Genomic DNA, 13,024 nt, shown 5'->3' on the forward strand with positions numbered 1-13,024 from the left:
AGATCCATACGGTTTTTTATTCCCACTTTTACTTTAATTTCTTGAGATTGTTTTCAATTTTTTTTATTCCTTTTTAAAAAATATAAAATATAACATAAATTAATATTTTTAAAAAACAAAAAATAAAAAAATTATTTATATATTAAAATTAATTATTAATATATTTATGTATAAATACATATGTGATTTAATTTATTTTTAATGTATATTTATATTCTAAAATTAATTTTAGTGTACTCGTATCATATTTAAAAAAAAACTTATTATTGATACAGAATCTCTTTTATATTAGGAGTGGTTCAGGTACCATATACGAAGGCCAAACGCGATGGGTCCAGAGTAGATCTAGGACAATGAAAAGAAAAATAAATAAAAAATAAAAGAGTAATTTAATTTAATAATTAATATAATTGAGTTCCCTAATAACTCGTTTATTTCACCATCTAGTAGCGGGTAGCCTATTGTCTTGCATATAAAAATAAAATTGATAGAGGAAAGAAAAGAACTCATCTTTGTGCGCTTGTTCCTTCATTCTATCATAAAAAACACACACAGTGTGTGTGATTGCAGTGATCGATCACAAGCACACAAATTAAATCTTTTTCATTTGTTCATTACTGTTATCATCATTATGGCTAGTGGTGGTGATGATGGAAAAAACTCCATCACCATACCCCTTCTGGGTGATGAAAAAGTAGAACAGAGAAGCTTCTACAATGGAGATCAGCTACCTAAATCTGCCGATGATTTAGACTCAGTTCATGTTGGTAACACCTCCTTTTTCAAGACCTGCTTCCATGGGATTAATGCAATTTCAGGTTACACTTCTCTCTCCCTCTCTCTCTGTGATTAAAAAGAAACTAATTAACAAGATTGCGATTAGTGGTTAAGATATGACACAAAAAAGTAAGGCATATTTTTAGGCCTTTTCAAAAAGGTGAAAACTAATATAGTTGATACAAAATTTTTTGGTCATCTTTTTACTTTTATTTGTATATATTGTCTCCCATCAAGAAAAGTTGTATGCATGTATGTGTTTCTAAATCTCATTGAATCTCTCATCAATCGCTGTTGCTGGCACAAGATGATGTTGTCTCTTCCCATTTCATTAACCTTTGCTGAGATTTTTGTAGCTTTATCATGAGAGATGAGAGACCGCGTGTATACACACTTGAGTTTTGACGTGATTATCAAAGTTAAAAAGTGTTTCATGTTTTTATTTTTGATATAGGTACTAATTTAAAGAATGAAAATTTTTTAAATATTTATAAAATATCAGTATTTTAATCATTTCAATAGTTAATTTTAATTAATATATTATATGCCGGAAATTCTTTCAAAAAATATTTTTTATACTACTATAATATATAGACACTGATATAGATATGAAACACGATACAACACGAAGATACACAAATTTAAAATTTTTTATAATATAGAAACACAGTATATATATAAAATATAAAATATTTTTTAGATAAATTATAATGATATTTTAATATTTTTAATTATATAATGTATTTAAAATATATTTTGTTTTAATAATTAATAATATATAATATTTTTAAATTTATTTTAAGAATATGACTAAACACGTTGACACGTGATAGTATTTAGATTTGTCTAAGTGTATTAGAAAATTTTTTTTATTTTTATTAAAATACGATTGGACACATAAAACACGTATATCAGACGAATATCAATAAATATTGTATCCAAAATATAAATTAGAAAAGTATCATGCTTCATAGCTTTGGAGTCTATCTTTGCTCCAAGATGGATGGTACTATATTTTGAATTATTGTTGTACTCTTTATACAGGGTTGTGTCATTATTGAGTTTAAAAGGGTAGGTGGGGGATGGAAAGATGGAAGACCTTGTTCCTATACAAAACAAATGAAACAAATTAAAAGTAATTGTTATTGTGTCTAAAAATGGAAATATTTTGTAATTAAAAAAAATTAATAAAAAATAATTAAAATTTATCTTATTTATTTTATTTAATATGTATTAATTTTAATAATAATTAATAAATATTAAATAAGATAAAATATAATTATTTTTTAAAAATAAAATACTATTTTTAGTTTATAACGTTTTGACTAAATTTTAATTTGATCTATAATATATTTTAATTAAGTGTTCTATTTTTATCTTAAAAAAATTTAAACAGGTTTAATGTTGTCTTATTATTAAATTTAATACTAATAATTAATAGAATGTGTGATTTAGATGTTAATAACATTATTAATTAAGTCGTATCTTTTTTTTATGTATTAAAAAAATATAATCAAATTTTTTTTGTAAAATTTTGTCTCCTTAATTTTATTTTTGTACAAAACTACAAATCTTAACAATCAATCATCACTTTAAAATCAAAGGATGGTGGATCAATTTTACTTACCTATTGAAATCGAATACTATTAACTGTTTAATATGCAAATTGTTTGTATCAAATTTAATGGAAAGATAATATTGGACATGCTTAAAACTTTTTTTAAATTAAAATAAGATGTTTTAAAAGTTTTTGATACTGAAATAAGACATTTGAAATGTTAGGAACCAAATTAAAATTCAACCCAAACGTTAAAAGTCAAATAATACTTTTTTTTTTTTGTCTTCCTAGCATTATTAATCTGAAAAATGGTGTTTAGTTTGTTAAAAAAATAAAAATTAATATTTAATTTAAAATATAAAATACAAAATTTTTAAATATTTAAAAATTTACTATAAAAAATAAATTTAATTTAATTTAAACATCAAATAATAGATATTATAAAATTCACTTAAATTAAAATATAATAAATAGATTAATCATCTTATATATACATAAAAAAATTAATTAAAAAATTAATTATTAATATAAAATATATATTAAAAAAATTAAATAATATATATTTATAAATAAATATTTTAATTAATTTAATAACTAATTTTTGTATATAAATAATATTTTTATCATTCCATATATAGTCTAACATGCTCTAGAAAGAATAATTGAGTTTCACATAAAGAAATCATATTTAAAAAATATACAAGCCTTTCAGATTAAGAATAATTATTCTTTATTTGCAGCTATATTAAAAGTAGTACGAGATCCAAGATCTTATGTCTGTTAGATGTGAGTAAATTACGGTACTAGCTAGTTTGTGTTTGAGGTCATGAGATAGTCTTCTCTCTTCTATGATTTATATAAAACTAATATATACCTTTATAAACGAAATATTTTTTTATTAATATAAACACTATTTTGTTTAATAAAAGTATTAATAAATAGATGTGTAGCAAATTAACTAAAGGATATTACAATATAATTTTTCTACTGAATTCAACGGCAAGATGTGAATCTGGTTTCTGCACTTGAATACAAAAATATGGCAGGTCGATGTCAGAATATTTGTTTTATTGCTATTTTTTTAAGCTGTCAGGATATTGGTGTAAGTATTCATAATATGTTTGTGCTCTTCTGATTATTATTTTGACACACACTGTTTCCTATTTTATGTTATTTAAACTTTTTTATTAACATGTTCATAATTTAATGTATTATTAAACATATGAATTTACTCAGATGCAACTCCATAAGTTTTTACAAAATAATTATCATATACAAGGGAACAATATTAGCGAAATTCTTGGCGGAAAGTGGCTTTATGGTGTGTAAAGTATTGTAGACATAATATTTGCTATTATTTTTATTATTGGTGAAAAAATTAAAGTGTTCGGCAAAAAATTGTCATCCTTGTACATGCTTTAGAAAAAATTTCAAGTGTACTAAAAATACCAGTATTTCAATTATTTTAACCATTTATTTCAATTAATATATATTTTTTATAATTCAAATAACAGTTAAAACAACTAAAATATTAGTGTTTTCGGTACACTTTGAAACTCTTCCCATGTTTTATTCTTTGTTATTTATTTATTAAGTATTTATTCAGGATTCACATTATTGAATGAAGTTTCGTAATGGATTCAATCACTACTTCTGTGTCAAACTGTCAATGTTATACATTCCAACGTGTCAACTACTTGCATTAACAAACTTTTGGAACATTACTGAATGTTCTAGAAATGAATCATAACAAGTGATATGATAGATGAAACATGAAACGTTCATATTCAATTAATCATTTCACCTTTGAATTGGCCACAAAATATATATTAATAAAGGATTTTTTTTATAGATTTTATATGGTTAGCGTTATCTGATCTTTGTTTTAAAATAATATAAGTTCAACTAAATTAATATACCTAAACTAAAATGAAGTGTATTTTACATAAAGTTCAATTAATTATTTTACGTGTATAAAAAAAAGTCATTAATCAATTATTATTTATAAATATGTCTTTGACATATCACAAAAATTTTTATTATATTATTATAAATAAATTTGATTATTAGTATTAAGTTTGATTTTTCTGTATACGATAATTGGTTTGATAAGTAATTTTTGTTGTATTTTTAACATTTTGATTCAAGTTATTTCCAAAAGTATTGGATGAAAATATTAACAAAGTTTGATGGTGTGAATGAAGGAATTGGAATTGTTTCAATACCTTATGCACTGGCTTCAGGGGGATGGCTAAGCATATCACTGCTATTTATGATAGCAATTGCTTGCTACTACACTGGCTTATTGGTAAAGAGATGCATGGACATGGACCCTCATATCAGAACCTTCCCTGACATTGGTCAACGTGCTTTTGGAGACAAAGGTAGATTAATGGTCTCCATAGCCATGAATTCAGAGCTCTACCTTGTTGTAACAGGTACTATTATTATGATTACTATTATTGTTAAAAGCCAACACAATAAATATTAAGGTGCATTTAGTTTTAGTTTAATTATTCGGCTAATCTTTATAACTTTATCGAATTTTTAATTAGATTATTATATTTTTTTAGTTAAATTTTTATATTAAATCATATTTTATAATTAAGTCTTTGTTATAATAAAAAATTAAAATTATAGAATATTTTATTAAACAAAATAAATATGTCTAATACTTAATATTCTATTTTGTTTAATAAAATATTTTGTTAACAGAAATATTAGGGGTTAGCACATTTTGTGATTTATAGTCATTAATCAATTATTATTAATATTAATATTTTTAATGGTGTAAAATTTCATCTAATAGTATGAAATTATACATTCTTTTTTTGATGGTTAAATATAGACTAAATTTTAATAAAAGTGTTGATCCATGAGACTTTCTCTTCTGTTAAATCTAACTTTTTACCAAGATAAAAACTTAGTTACAAAATCTGATATGATATAAACTATCTAATTAAAAAAAAAGTATAAAAATTTAATTGAAAATCGGTAAAATTAGATGGAGTAATTAAACTCCTAATTTTTATCTCCGTTAGTTTTTATTGTTTATGCCAATTTATTATTAGGTCACTATATTTTTAAAGTTTTCATTTGGATCTTATACCAATTTTAAATTTGTAATTAGATTTTTTTAACAAGAAACATTACAAAAACGTTTTCAATCTCCGCCACTAGAAAATATGATTCAATATATTCGGTTAAGTTAAAGGTTTTTGGGATAAAAAGAATGTGATCACAAATTTAAAACCGTTATAGAGATCCAACTAAAAATTTTTAAAGTGTAAAAGCTCAATTATGAATTTGAGAAAATTTTGAATACTAATAAAGTAATTTAACCTTTTTAACATTTTATAAAAAAAAGAAATTAAAAGATATTATTATTATTATTATTTATTTTTTCATAAAATTCTCAAAACAGAAAAAATAAAAAACAAAAACGTAAATCAAATACACCATTAATTTTTGGTTCTGACCACCATGATTGTGGACAGGTTACCTCATCTTGGAAGGTGACAACCTTAACAAGCTAATTCCAAACGTTGAAGTAAACCTTGGAGGGCTTGTGATTGGTGGAACAACAATCTTTGCAATACTAGCAACAATTGTGATCTTGCCAACAGTGTTGTTGGAGGATCTTAGCTTGTTGTCTTATGTTTCTGCTAGTGGCGCTTTGGCTTCCACAGTGTTCTTGCTCTCTCTGTTGTGGAATGGAACCATTGATGGGACAGGCTTTCATGGAAAAGGTACAGTTTTCAGGTGGAGTGGCATCCCTGCTGCAGTTAGTTTGTATGCATTTTGCTACAGTGCTCACCCTGTTCTTCCCACACTCTACAATGCCATGAGGAACAAGAATCAGTTCTCAAGTGTAAGTACAAATCATTTTTTTTTACGGAAATGTTTGGTAACTAAAGAAAATCAGCCAAAAACAGCCATAAGTTGCCTTATTTAGCATTCATTAATTGTTGCGACAATTAATGAATGCTAAATAAGGCAAGTTCTGGCTGTTTTTTTGTCTCTCTAGCATTACCTTTTTTTTAATTGTATTCTTAACATGGTTGAAGAGAGCATAGTTGGTTAGTTATGATTTTGATATTGAAATTACTATGGCAATGGCAGGTCCTATTTGTGTGCTTTCTAGTGTGCACTCTTGGTTATGCAGCAGCAGCAATCCTAGGGTACCTAATGTTTGGAGAAGATGTTGAATCACAGGTTACATTGAACCTTCCAACAGGGAAATTCAGTTCACAAGTTGCAATATACACAACCTTGGTGAATCCAATAGCCAAATATGCATTGATGCTAACCCCAATTGTGAATGCAGTAAAGAACAAGATCTCATGCAACTACAGAAAAAAGAGGCTCACACATGTTATTGTTAGTACCACATTGCTGATTAGCACTCTTGTTGTGGCAGTGGCAATTCCCTTATTTGGCTACCTAATGTCACTTGTTGGAGCATTGCTAAGTGTCTCAGCATCAATCCTTGTCCCATCCGTATGTTACTTGAAGATTTCTGGAGCTTACAAGAGATTTGGCTCAGAAATGATCATAAACTATTCAATTATTGTGATGGGTGTTACTATTGCGATTGTAGGCACTTACACTTCTCTTGTAGATATAATTCAAAATTTGTGAATGTGTTTGGTAAGTGTCTCGAGAGGGAAGATACAAAATCGTCCATGATAAGATAGAAATGTTCTTTCGGGATAGTTATCAAACATGTACTGGAGTATGGTTTTCAACATGTTGGGTGCTACAGAACATGGAGCTTTGGTTGTTGGCCTATAAACAAGTACTGCTTTATTTGTTTGTAATTTTGTGCGTATAAAGATGTTGTATGCTTCTGTTTGTACCTCAGCTTGCATGAACATTTTAAAGGTTTGCCGCTGCCTAATGGATTGCTGTATGCACATGGTGAGATTTAAATCTTTGATACCTGCTTAAGCGGATGAGTGGGCTGACCACTCGATTATCCCAACATGGTTTTTTTTTGTAAGGTTTAGTTTAGTTTAATTCTTTCATATGAGTATCTCTTCTTGTCATTTTTAAGTTTATAAGTTTGTGATATCTGTAGTGATTATGTACTCACCAGCCATTCTAAAGCTTACATCTGGCCGGAGAAGGTTTTGATTAAGAAAACATTCTGATTTAAAGTTAAGACTATTTTAAATGTTAACTAAGAGGGTAATTTAACAATTTTTAATGTAGAATTATTTAGATAATTCCATAACACAAGAATACAATTTAAAATTGAGGATCAAGTTAGCTTAGCTGCATCCAGCCATCCACCAATCCCACTTGCAAACATTGACTGTGGTTGCCGTCTCCACCTCCGCCATGCTTTGTCTCTGCCAACCACCATCAACTATTACTATTCCCCCTCCCCCTCTTTTTTGTTTTTTTCCTTACGCTACACACTCGTTACACTCGGACAGATATTAAAAACAAGAGAAAAGGACAAATCGATCCTTGATTTTTGGGTCTGCAGTGTGAGGATTTAAAAATATATTTAAGTCTTTGAACTCTTCAAAATTTAGATATATCGATTCCTGAGTTTAATTTGTCCAATTTTAAAAACTTTCATTTGTATCAACCAGTTTAGTAGTACAACGGGAGACCCAGGTGAACACGAGGGATTAATATATATAGGTTTTGAAAAAGTTAGAAACTTAAATGTATTTTTAAATTTTGTAGGACTTAAATGTCTACGGATCAAAAGGTTAAAGACTTATTTGTTATTTTCTCTAAAAACAATCATCCTTAGTGAATAATTGGATATCAATATCAACTAAGTATAAAATACACATTTAAAATAAGCTAAAATACATATATAAATATATAATAACTGAATTTGATGATTAATTTTGACGTACAAATAATATTTTAACATTAAAAAAATTCTATATTTCACTATTGGGATTCGAACTCTAGTGTAGTTTTTTTTTTTTAGTTAATAACTTTCCTTTTCCTTTTTTTGTTTCGGACCACACAGTACACTAAGAAGGACATTTTAACGAGCTCTCAGAAAAGGAAATGAATTGCCATATGTGCTGGGTTGTCTTCTAGTTTGGGCTTTAGCCCATCTTATGGCCTCCATTTGTGAATTGGGCCCCTTTGTTCCTCTATTTTCTGTGAGCGATTTGGGTTTTCTTCGGAGAAATATAAGATGGGGTTCTACTAGGGGGCTGCTTCCGGGGCAGGGAATGGTTCAGGCTTTGGGTAGGGTTCTGGGCCTAGCCCAAGACCAAAAACACAAACAAAGAAAAAAATGTTTAGCTAACAAAATACATGTTAAGATTAAATATACAAAGTTTGTATAAAAATATACAAAGTTTAAATGTTTAATGCATTTGTTGTTTACTTATTAAAGTAAAAGTTTAGAAATTTCTATCAATAGTAACTTTAGGATACATGTTATTTATAAAAAAAAGGCATGACAAAAAAACAAAAAAAAAAAAGGTCAACGAAAAAAATTGATTTAAGAGATTATCATGTATTATTATATATTTACAAATTTTGATCATTATTATTTAAATATCAAAATAGATGCAAATTTAAATTACAAAAATAAAAATCTATGAATTTAAGAAATCATTTCCTTTTTCAATATTATGTTATTTCAAACATTAATTTTAGTTGCAAAATAATACATTTCAATAATTTTTAGTGAGCAAATTAGTCAAATTCTTAATGATAATAAGAATTTGAATTCATAAGAATTAAAAAAACTGTTTTTTTTTTTCCATCTGAAAAAGGGAAAGAAATAAAGATTGAGAGAAGAACTTGTTGATGTGAAGGAATTGAAGAAGGAGATACAATGATTGAAGCTTCCACAACGAGTCAAGTAACACAAAATAACAAATTAAATTAAAAAAAGCTCACTACTTAGTACTTACTATACAACAAAGATTTAGAAACACGCACGTGAAGAAGTTGGGTAAGGTATGAAGACAATTTTCATCATGAATGTCACACTCTGAAAAAGGTTACAAGCCGTTTTCTGCCTAAAACAAAAGAGGTTGCTTTGTCCATTTATCTTATCTAAGATATGAAACCAAATGGACCCACTTTTTAATTAGGTCATGAAATGAGATGAGAGCATGATTCATTGATTCCTATTTAGTAAGCAACATTGCACCTACAAGAATTGAACAACAAGTTATATCATATACTACTTTGTACCACTCACAAGTGACAAGGGGACAATGATCTTATTAGGTAGAATGTACGAACTTATGTTGTATAGATACATAGAATTTGTATTGGCTTGTTTGAATTGTTAGGTTTAAAATTGTGATTTGACTTATTATTAATACAAATGTGATTTTAAATTAGTGTAATATAATTATAATCAATGTATGGATTCATCAACCGATATATATTCTATATCTCTCATTCTCTCTTCTTCTACTTTGAATGATGTTGATAGAGCAATTATCATCATTTTCTTTGATGTGACATACAATCTCACTGTTCTTTCTTTCTTTCATTGTTCATGGTTTTTGTACCATTTATATTTTGTTTTAGTAGTCTCTCACTTTCTACGTCTTTAGTTGTAGTTTTCTTTTCTTTGTCCAGGTTTTAATTTTAGGTAACAATATAAATTGGTCTCCAATTATTTTTTAGTAGTCACTTTAATTCATCATCTTTATTTATTAGCTATTAGTCTCTAAACAAATTAAATCATGAGTATTTTTAGTAATAATATGTCAAAAGTTAAATTAAAAACATCACCACTTTATCAGGAGCATGGTTGTTCAAGATCAGATTTGACCCGAAATTTAGTCTAAATTTAAAGCTTATTTTATTAGGTTCGAATTTATTATTTTTGTTTGGTGTTATTTTCGAGTTGGATTTAAATTATGTTTTGGTTCTAGTCCAATCCAAAGTTTTTTTTTATAATAAAAATATTTATTTTAAAATAAAATTAGTAATATCACATTATACTTTTATATTTTAATTCATATTTTTAAATATTATACAATATTATGTTTATTTTAATATAAATATAATATAATATTTGTTAAATTTAATTTTTAAAGTAAAACTTTATTACTTTAATATATAAAATTTATAAATTTATATATATTAATTTTATATCGAGTTGACATCCTAATTTATTTTAAGCTGTTTTTGGCTCAGATCAAAATAAATCTGATAGCCTTTTAAAATTAAATCTGGATCTACTTAAACCTAGTTCACTCATGAACACTCCTACCTGGGATGAGAAAAAAACTCATCCGAAAATAAATCTCCCATGGTTTTGTAATAATTTTGACATACATTATACCATCCTAGCACATTCCAATAAATGACGGTGCTATATGATTTTCCAAATAGTCTTTGGTATATATAGAAGGCGGAGCATCAATTTCTTGCAATTCTGATGTCAATGTGCTGTTATAGCCTCAACGCCACTACTTTTTTATTTTTTACAGAATATAATATTTTATTAAAATAATTGTACTTACAGATAAAAAAAATTAAATCTTAAACTAAAAAAAAAAAAAACAAATAGATATCCTGTATATTGAAATAAAATTTAAAAGTGAATCAAATATTAATTATAAAAAATTTGTAAAGATAAGAATAAAGATAAAATTGAGTTTATTTAGTTCTTTTTTTTTTAAATAAAAAACTCAACACAGTAAGATGGAGCATTTAAAAAATCTAAAATTATAATACGAATAAACATTTAAAAAAATCGTAGTTATCTCCGGCATTGCCATCAACAACTTGATAGAACAAAGTCAATCCACTCTTTGTAGTTCCTAATCGGCATGTTTCCTAATTCCTGAAAATCCTGTTACGGTTTACTTCTTGGACCATTTAAGAAAAAAAGTTTGTTTGAAAATTTTTTTAAAATGTCTCCAGTCTCCACTAAGTTTCGAACCAAGAACCTTGGAATAAAAACAATTTTCACTTGCCACTCAACCATTGCACTTCTTAATTTTATATGTGACAAATATTAATTATATAGTATACATAAATATCTAATTTAATTTAATTTTTATTTTTTCTTTTTTCAAATTAATTATATTTTAATTATATACCATTATATAAATATAAATTTCACTAAAAATTTATTAATCTGCTTGATCTATTTCAATGCTAGTATTGTGATTAAGGTTATTTATTTTTATATTAGTGTTAAAATCTATTGATATTATAGTTAGATGATAGGCTTTGTGAATTAATTATTTTTTTTATATTAGTTATTTTTAGAAGTTGGACTTGATTCTTCATAAAATGTTAGTGAAGATATGTATTTCAAATTTTAATTTTAAGTTCTTAACTATTTTATATTTACGTGAGACCGATTTTACCGGTTCAATCAGTAATTTATCGGTTGAATTAATAAACCAGTGAACCAGTAGCTTGACCGGTTCGATCACCGGTTCGGTTCTGACAACTATACCTGGAATAGACCAAAGTTTATTATAGGCATATAACCAAGCACACTACACCTACCGCGTGAATTCACAGGCAATGAATAAGTGAAAATCATTCTCAATTTCTTTTTTACATAAAACACAAATTATATCCATGTGATCAATAATGCCCAATTTAATCAATCTTTCCTTAGTATTGACCCTACCAACTAACACAAATAAGGTGAATAGTTCAACTCTTGGCGAGTCTAGTGAAACTATAACTCATAATGTCCTCCGGGAGAGTCTCAGCCTGCAAAACCTGCACAAATGAGTTAGTAGAATAAACTCCTGATCTATCAAATTTCCATACTATTCTGTCCTCCCTCTCACTTGTTAACCTGACAGATTGTAGAACTCCATGAAGTTGGTTAACTAATTCTAACTTCCATTAGAATAGTACCCTTCTCCAATGAAAGTTCCATATCCACTTCAGCGCATCCCAGAACCCACAGTCCCCTATTACAGATCCGACTTGGATTGAAACCGAGAAAAGCCTTGGAAATACATCCTGCAACACACCACATGGTAGCCAATTATCTTCCAAAAAACGAATTCTTCTACCATCTCCTAGCTCTAATGATAACCATCTGACCATCTTATCTCTCGCTTGCTGGTCTCTTATCTGTAACTGACAAATGTCCCTCCACAGACCCTTTGTTTTAGGAACCGACTGACAAGAAAGATGGACATTTGGATTCAAGTCATTGCAGGAGCACACAATTTTCTTTCATAATGGGTAATCCTCCTTTAAAAATCGCCACCACCACTTGAACAATAATGCTGTATTCTGGAGCATTGCATCGCCCATGCCTAAACCCCCGAAGCGTTTTGGAGCTTGCATAATATCCCACCTCACCAAAGGTACCCCATCCCTTCTGTCCTCATCACTCCACAAGAACCTCCTCTGCAAAGATATCAACTTATCTGCTACTGCTTTGGGCATCTTATATAAGCTAAGGTAGTAAACCGGCAGACTATTAAGCACAGATTTGATGAGTACCAGCTTACCAGCTTTATTAATTGTTTTGGCTTTTCACAGATTGAGTTTCTCTTCTACTTTGTCTATAATAGGTTTTCATGTCTTGACCAATTTCAGATTCGCTCCCAAAGAAATACCAAGATATTTGACTGACAATGTTGCTTCCTTACACCCCAACAAGCTACACATCCTTTGTGATCACTCTCGCTCGCAATTAACCAGAATCAAGCTAGATTTATCAAAGTTAATACTCAAGCCAGACATCATCTC

The 13,024-nt window shown here is 27.7% G+C and overlaps 1 protein-coding gene across 1 annotated transcript; it reads left to right on the plus strand.

Annotated features, from left to right (window-relative positions):
* Positions 1-285: 285 nt before the first annotated feature.
* LOC107647933 (amino acid transporter AVT1I) lies at positions 286-7,319 on the plus strand. The gene is made up of 4 exons (XM_016352007.3): positions 286-818; positions 4,540-4,773; positions 5,833-6,206; positions 6,458-7,319. Exons 1-4 carry the CDS (start codon positions 632-634, stop codon positions 6,974-6,976), a joined length of 1,314 nt encoding a protein of 437 aa, XP_016207493.2. The 5' UTR covers positions 286-631; the 3' UTR covers positions 6,977-7,319.
* The last annotated feature ends 5,705 nt before the right edge of the window (positions 7,320-13,024 follow it).

Source organism: Arachis ipaensis, chromosome B1 (assembly GCF_059453495.1).
Source record: "Arachis ipaensis isolate K30076 ecotype BB chromosome B1, ASM5945349v1, whole genome shotgun sequence".
Classification (NCBI taxonomy): Eukaryota; Viridiplantae; Streptophyta; class Magnoliopsida; order Fabales; family Fabaceae; genus Arachis; species Arachis ipaensis.

What these genes read in the sequence shown, in the direction of transcription:
- LOC107647933 (XM_016352007.3), top strand. Translation starts at nt 632, where the DNA reads ATGGCTAGTGGTGGTGATGATGGAAAAAACTCCATCACCATACCCCTT. An exon ending in TGGGATTAATGCAATTTCAG is followed by an intron (nt 819 to 4,539) that starts GTTACACTTCTC and finishes GTGTGAATGAAG; the next exon opens with GAATTGGAATTGTTTCAATA. An exon ending in GCTCTACCTTGTTGTAACAG is followed by an intron (nt 4,774 to 5,832) that starts GTACTATTATTA and finishes GATTGTGGACAG; the next exon opens with GTTACCTCATCTTGGAAGGT.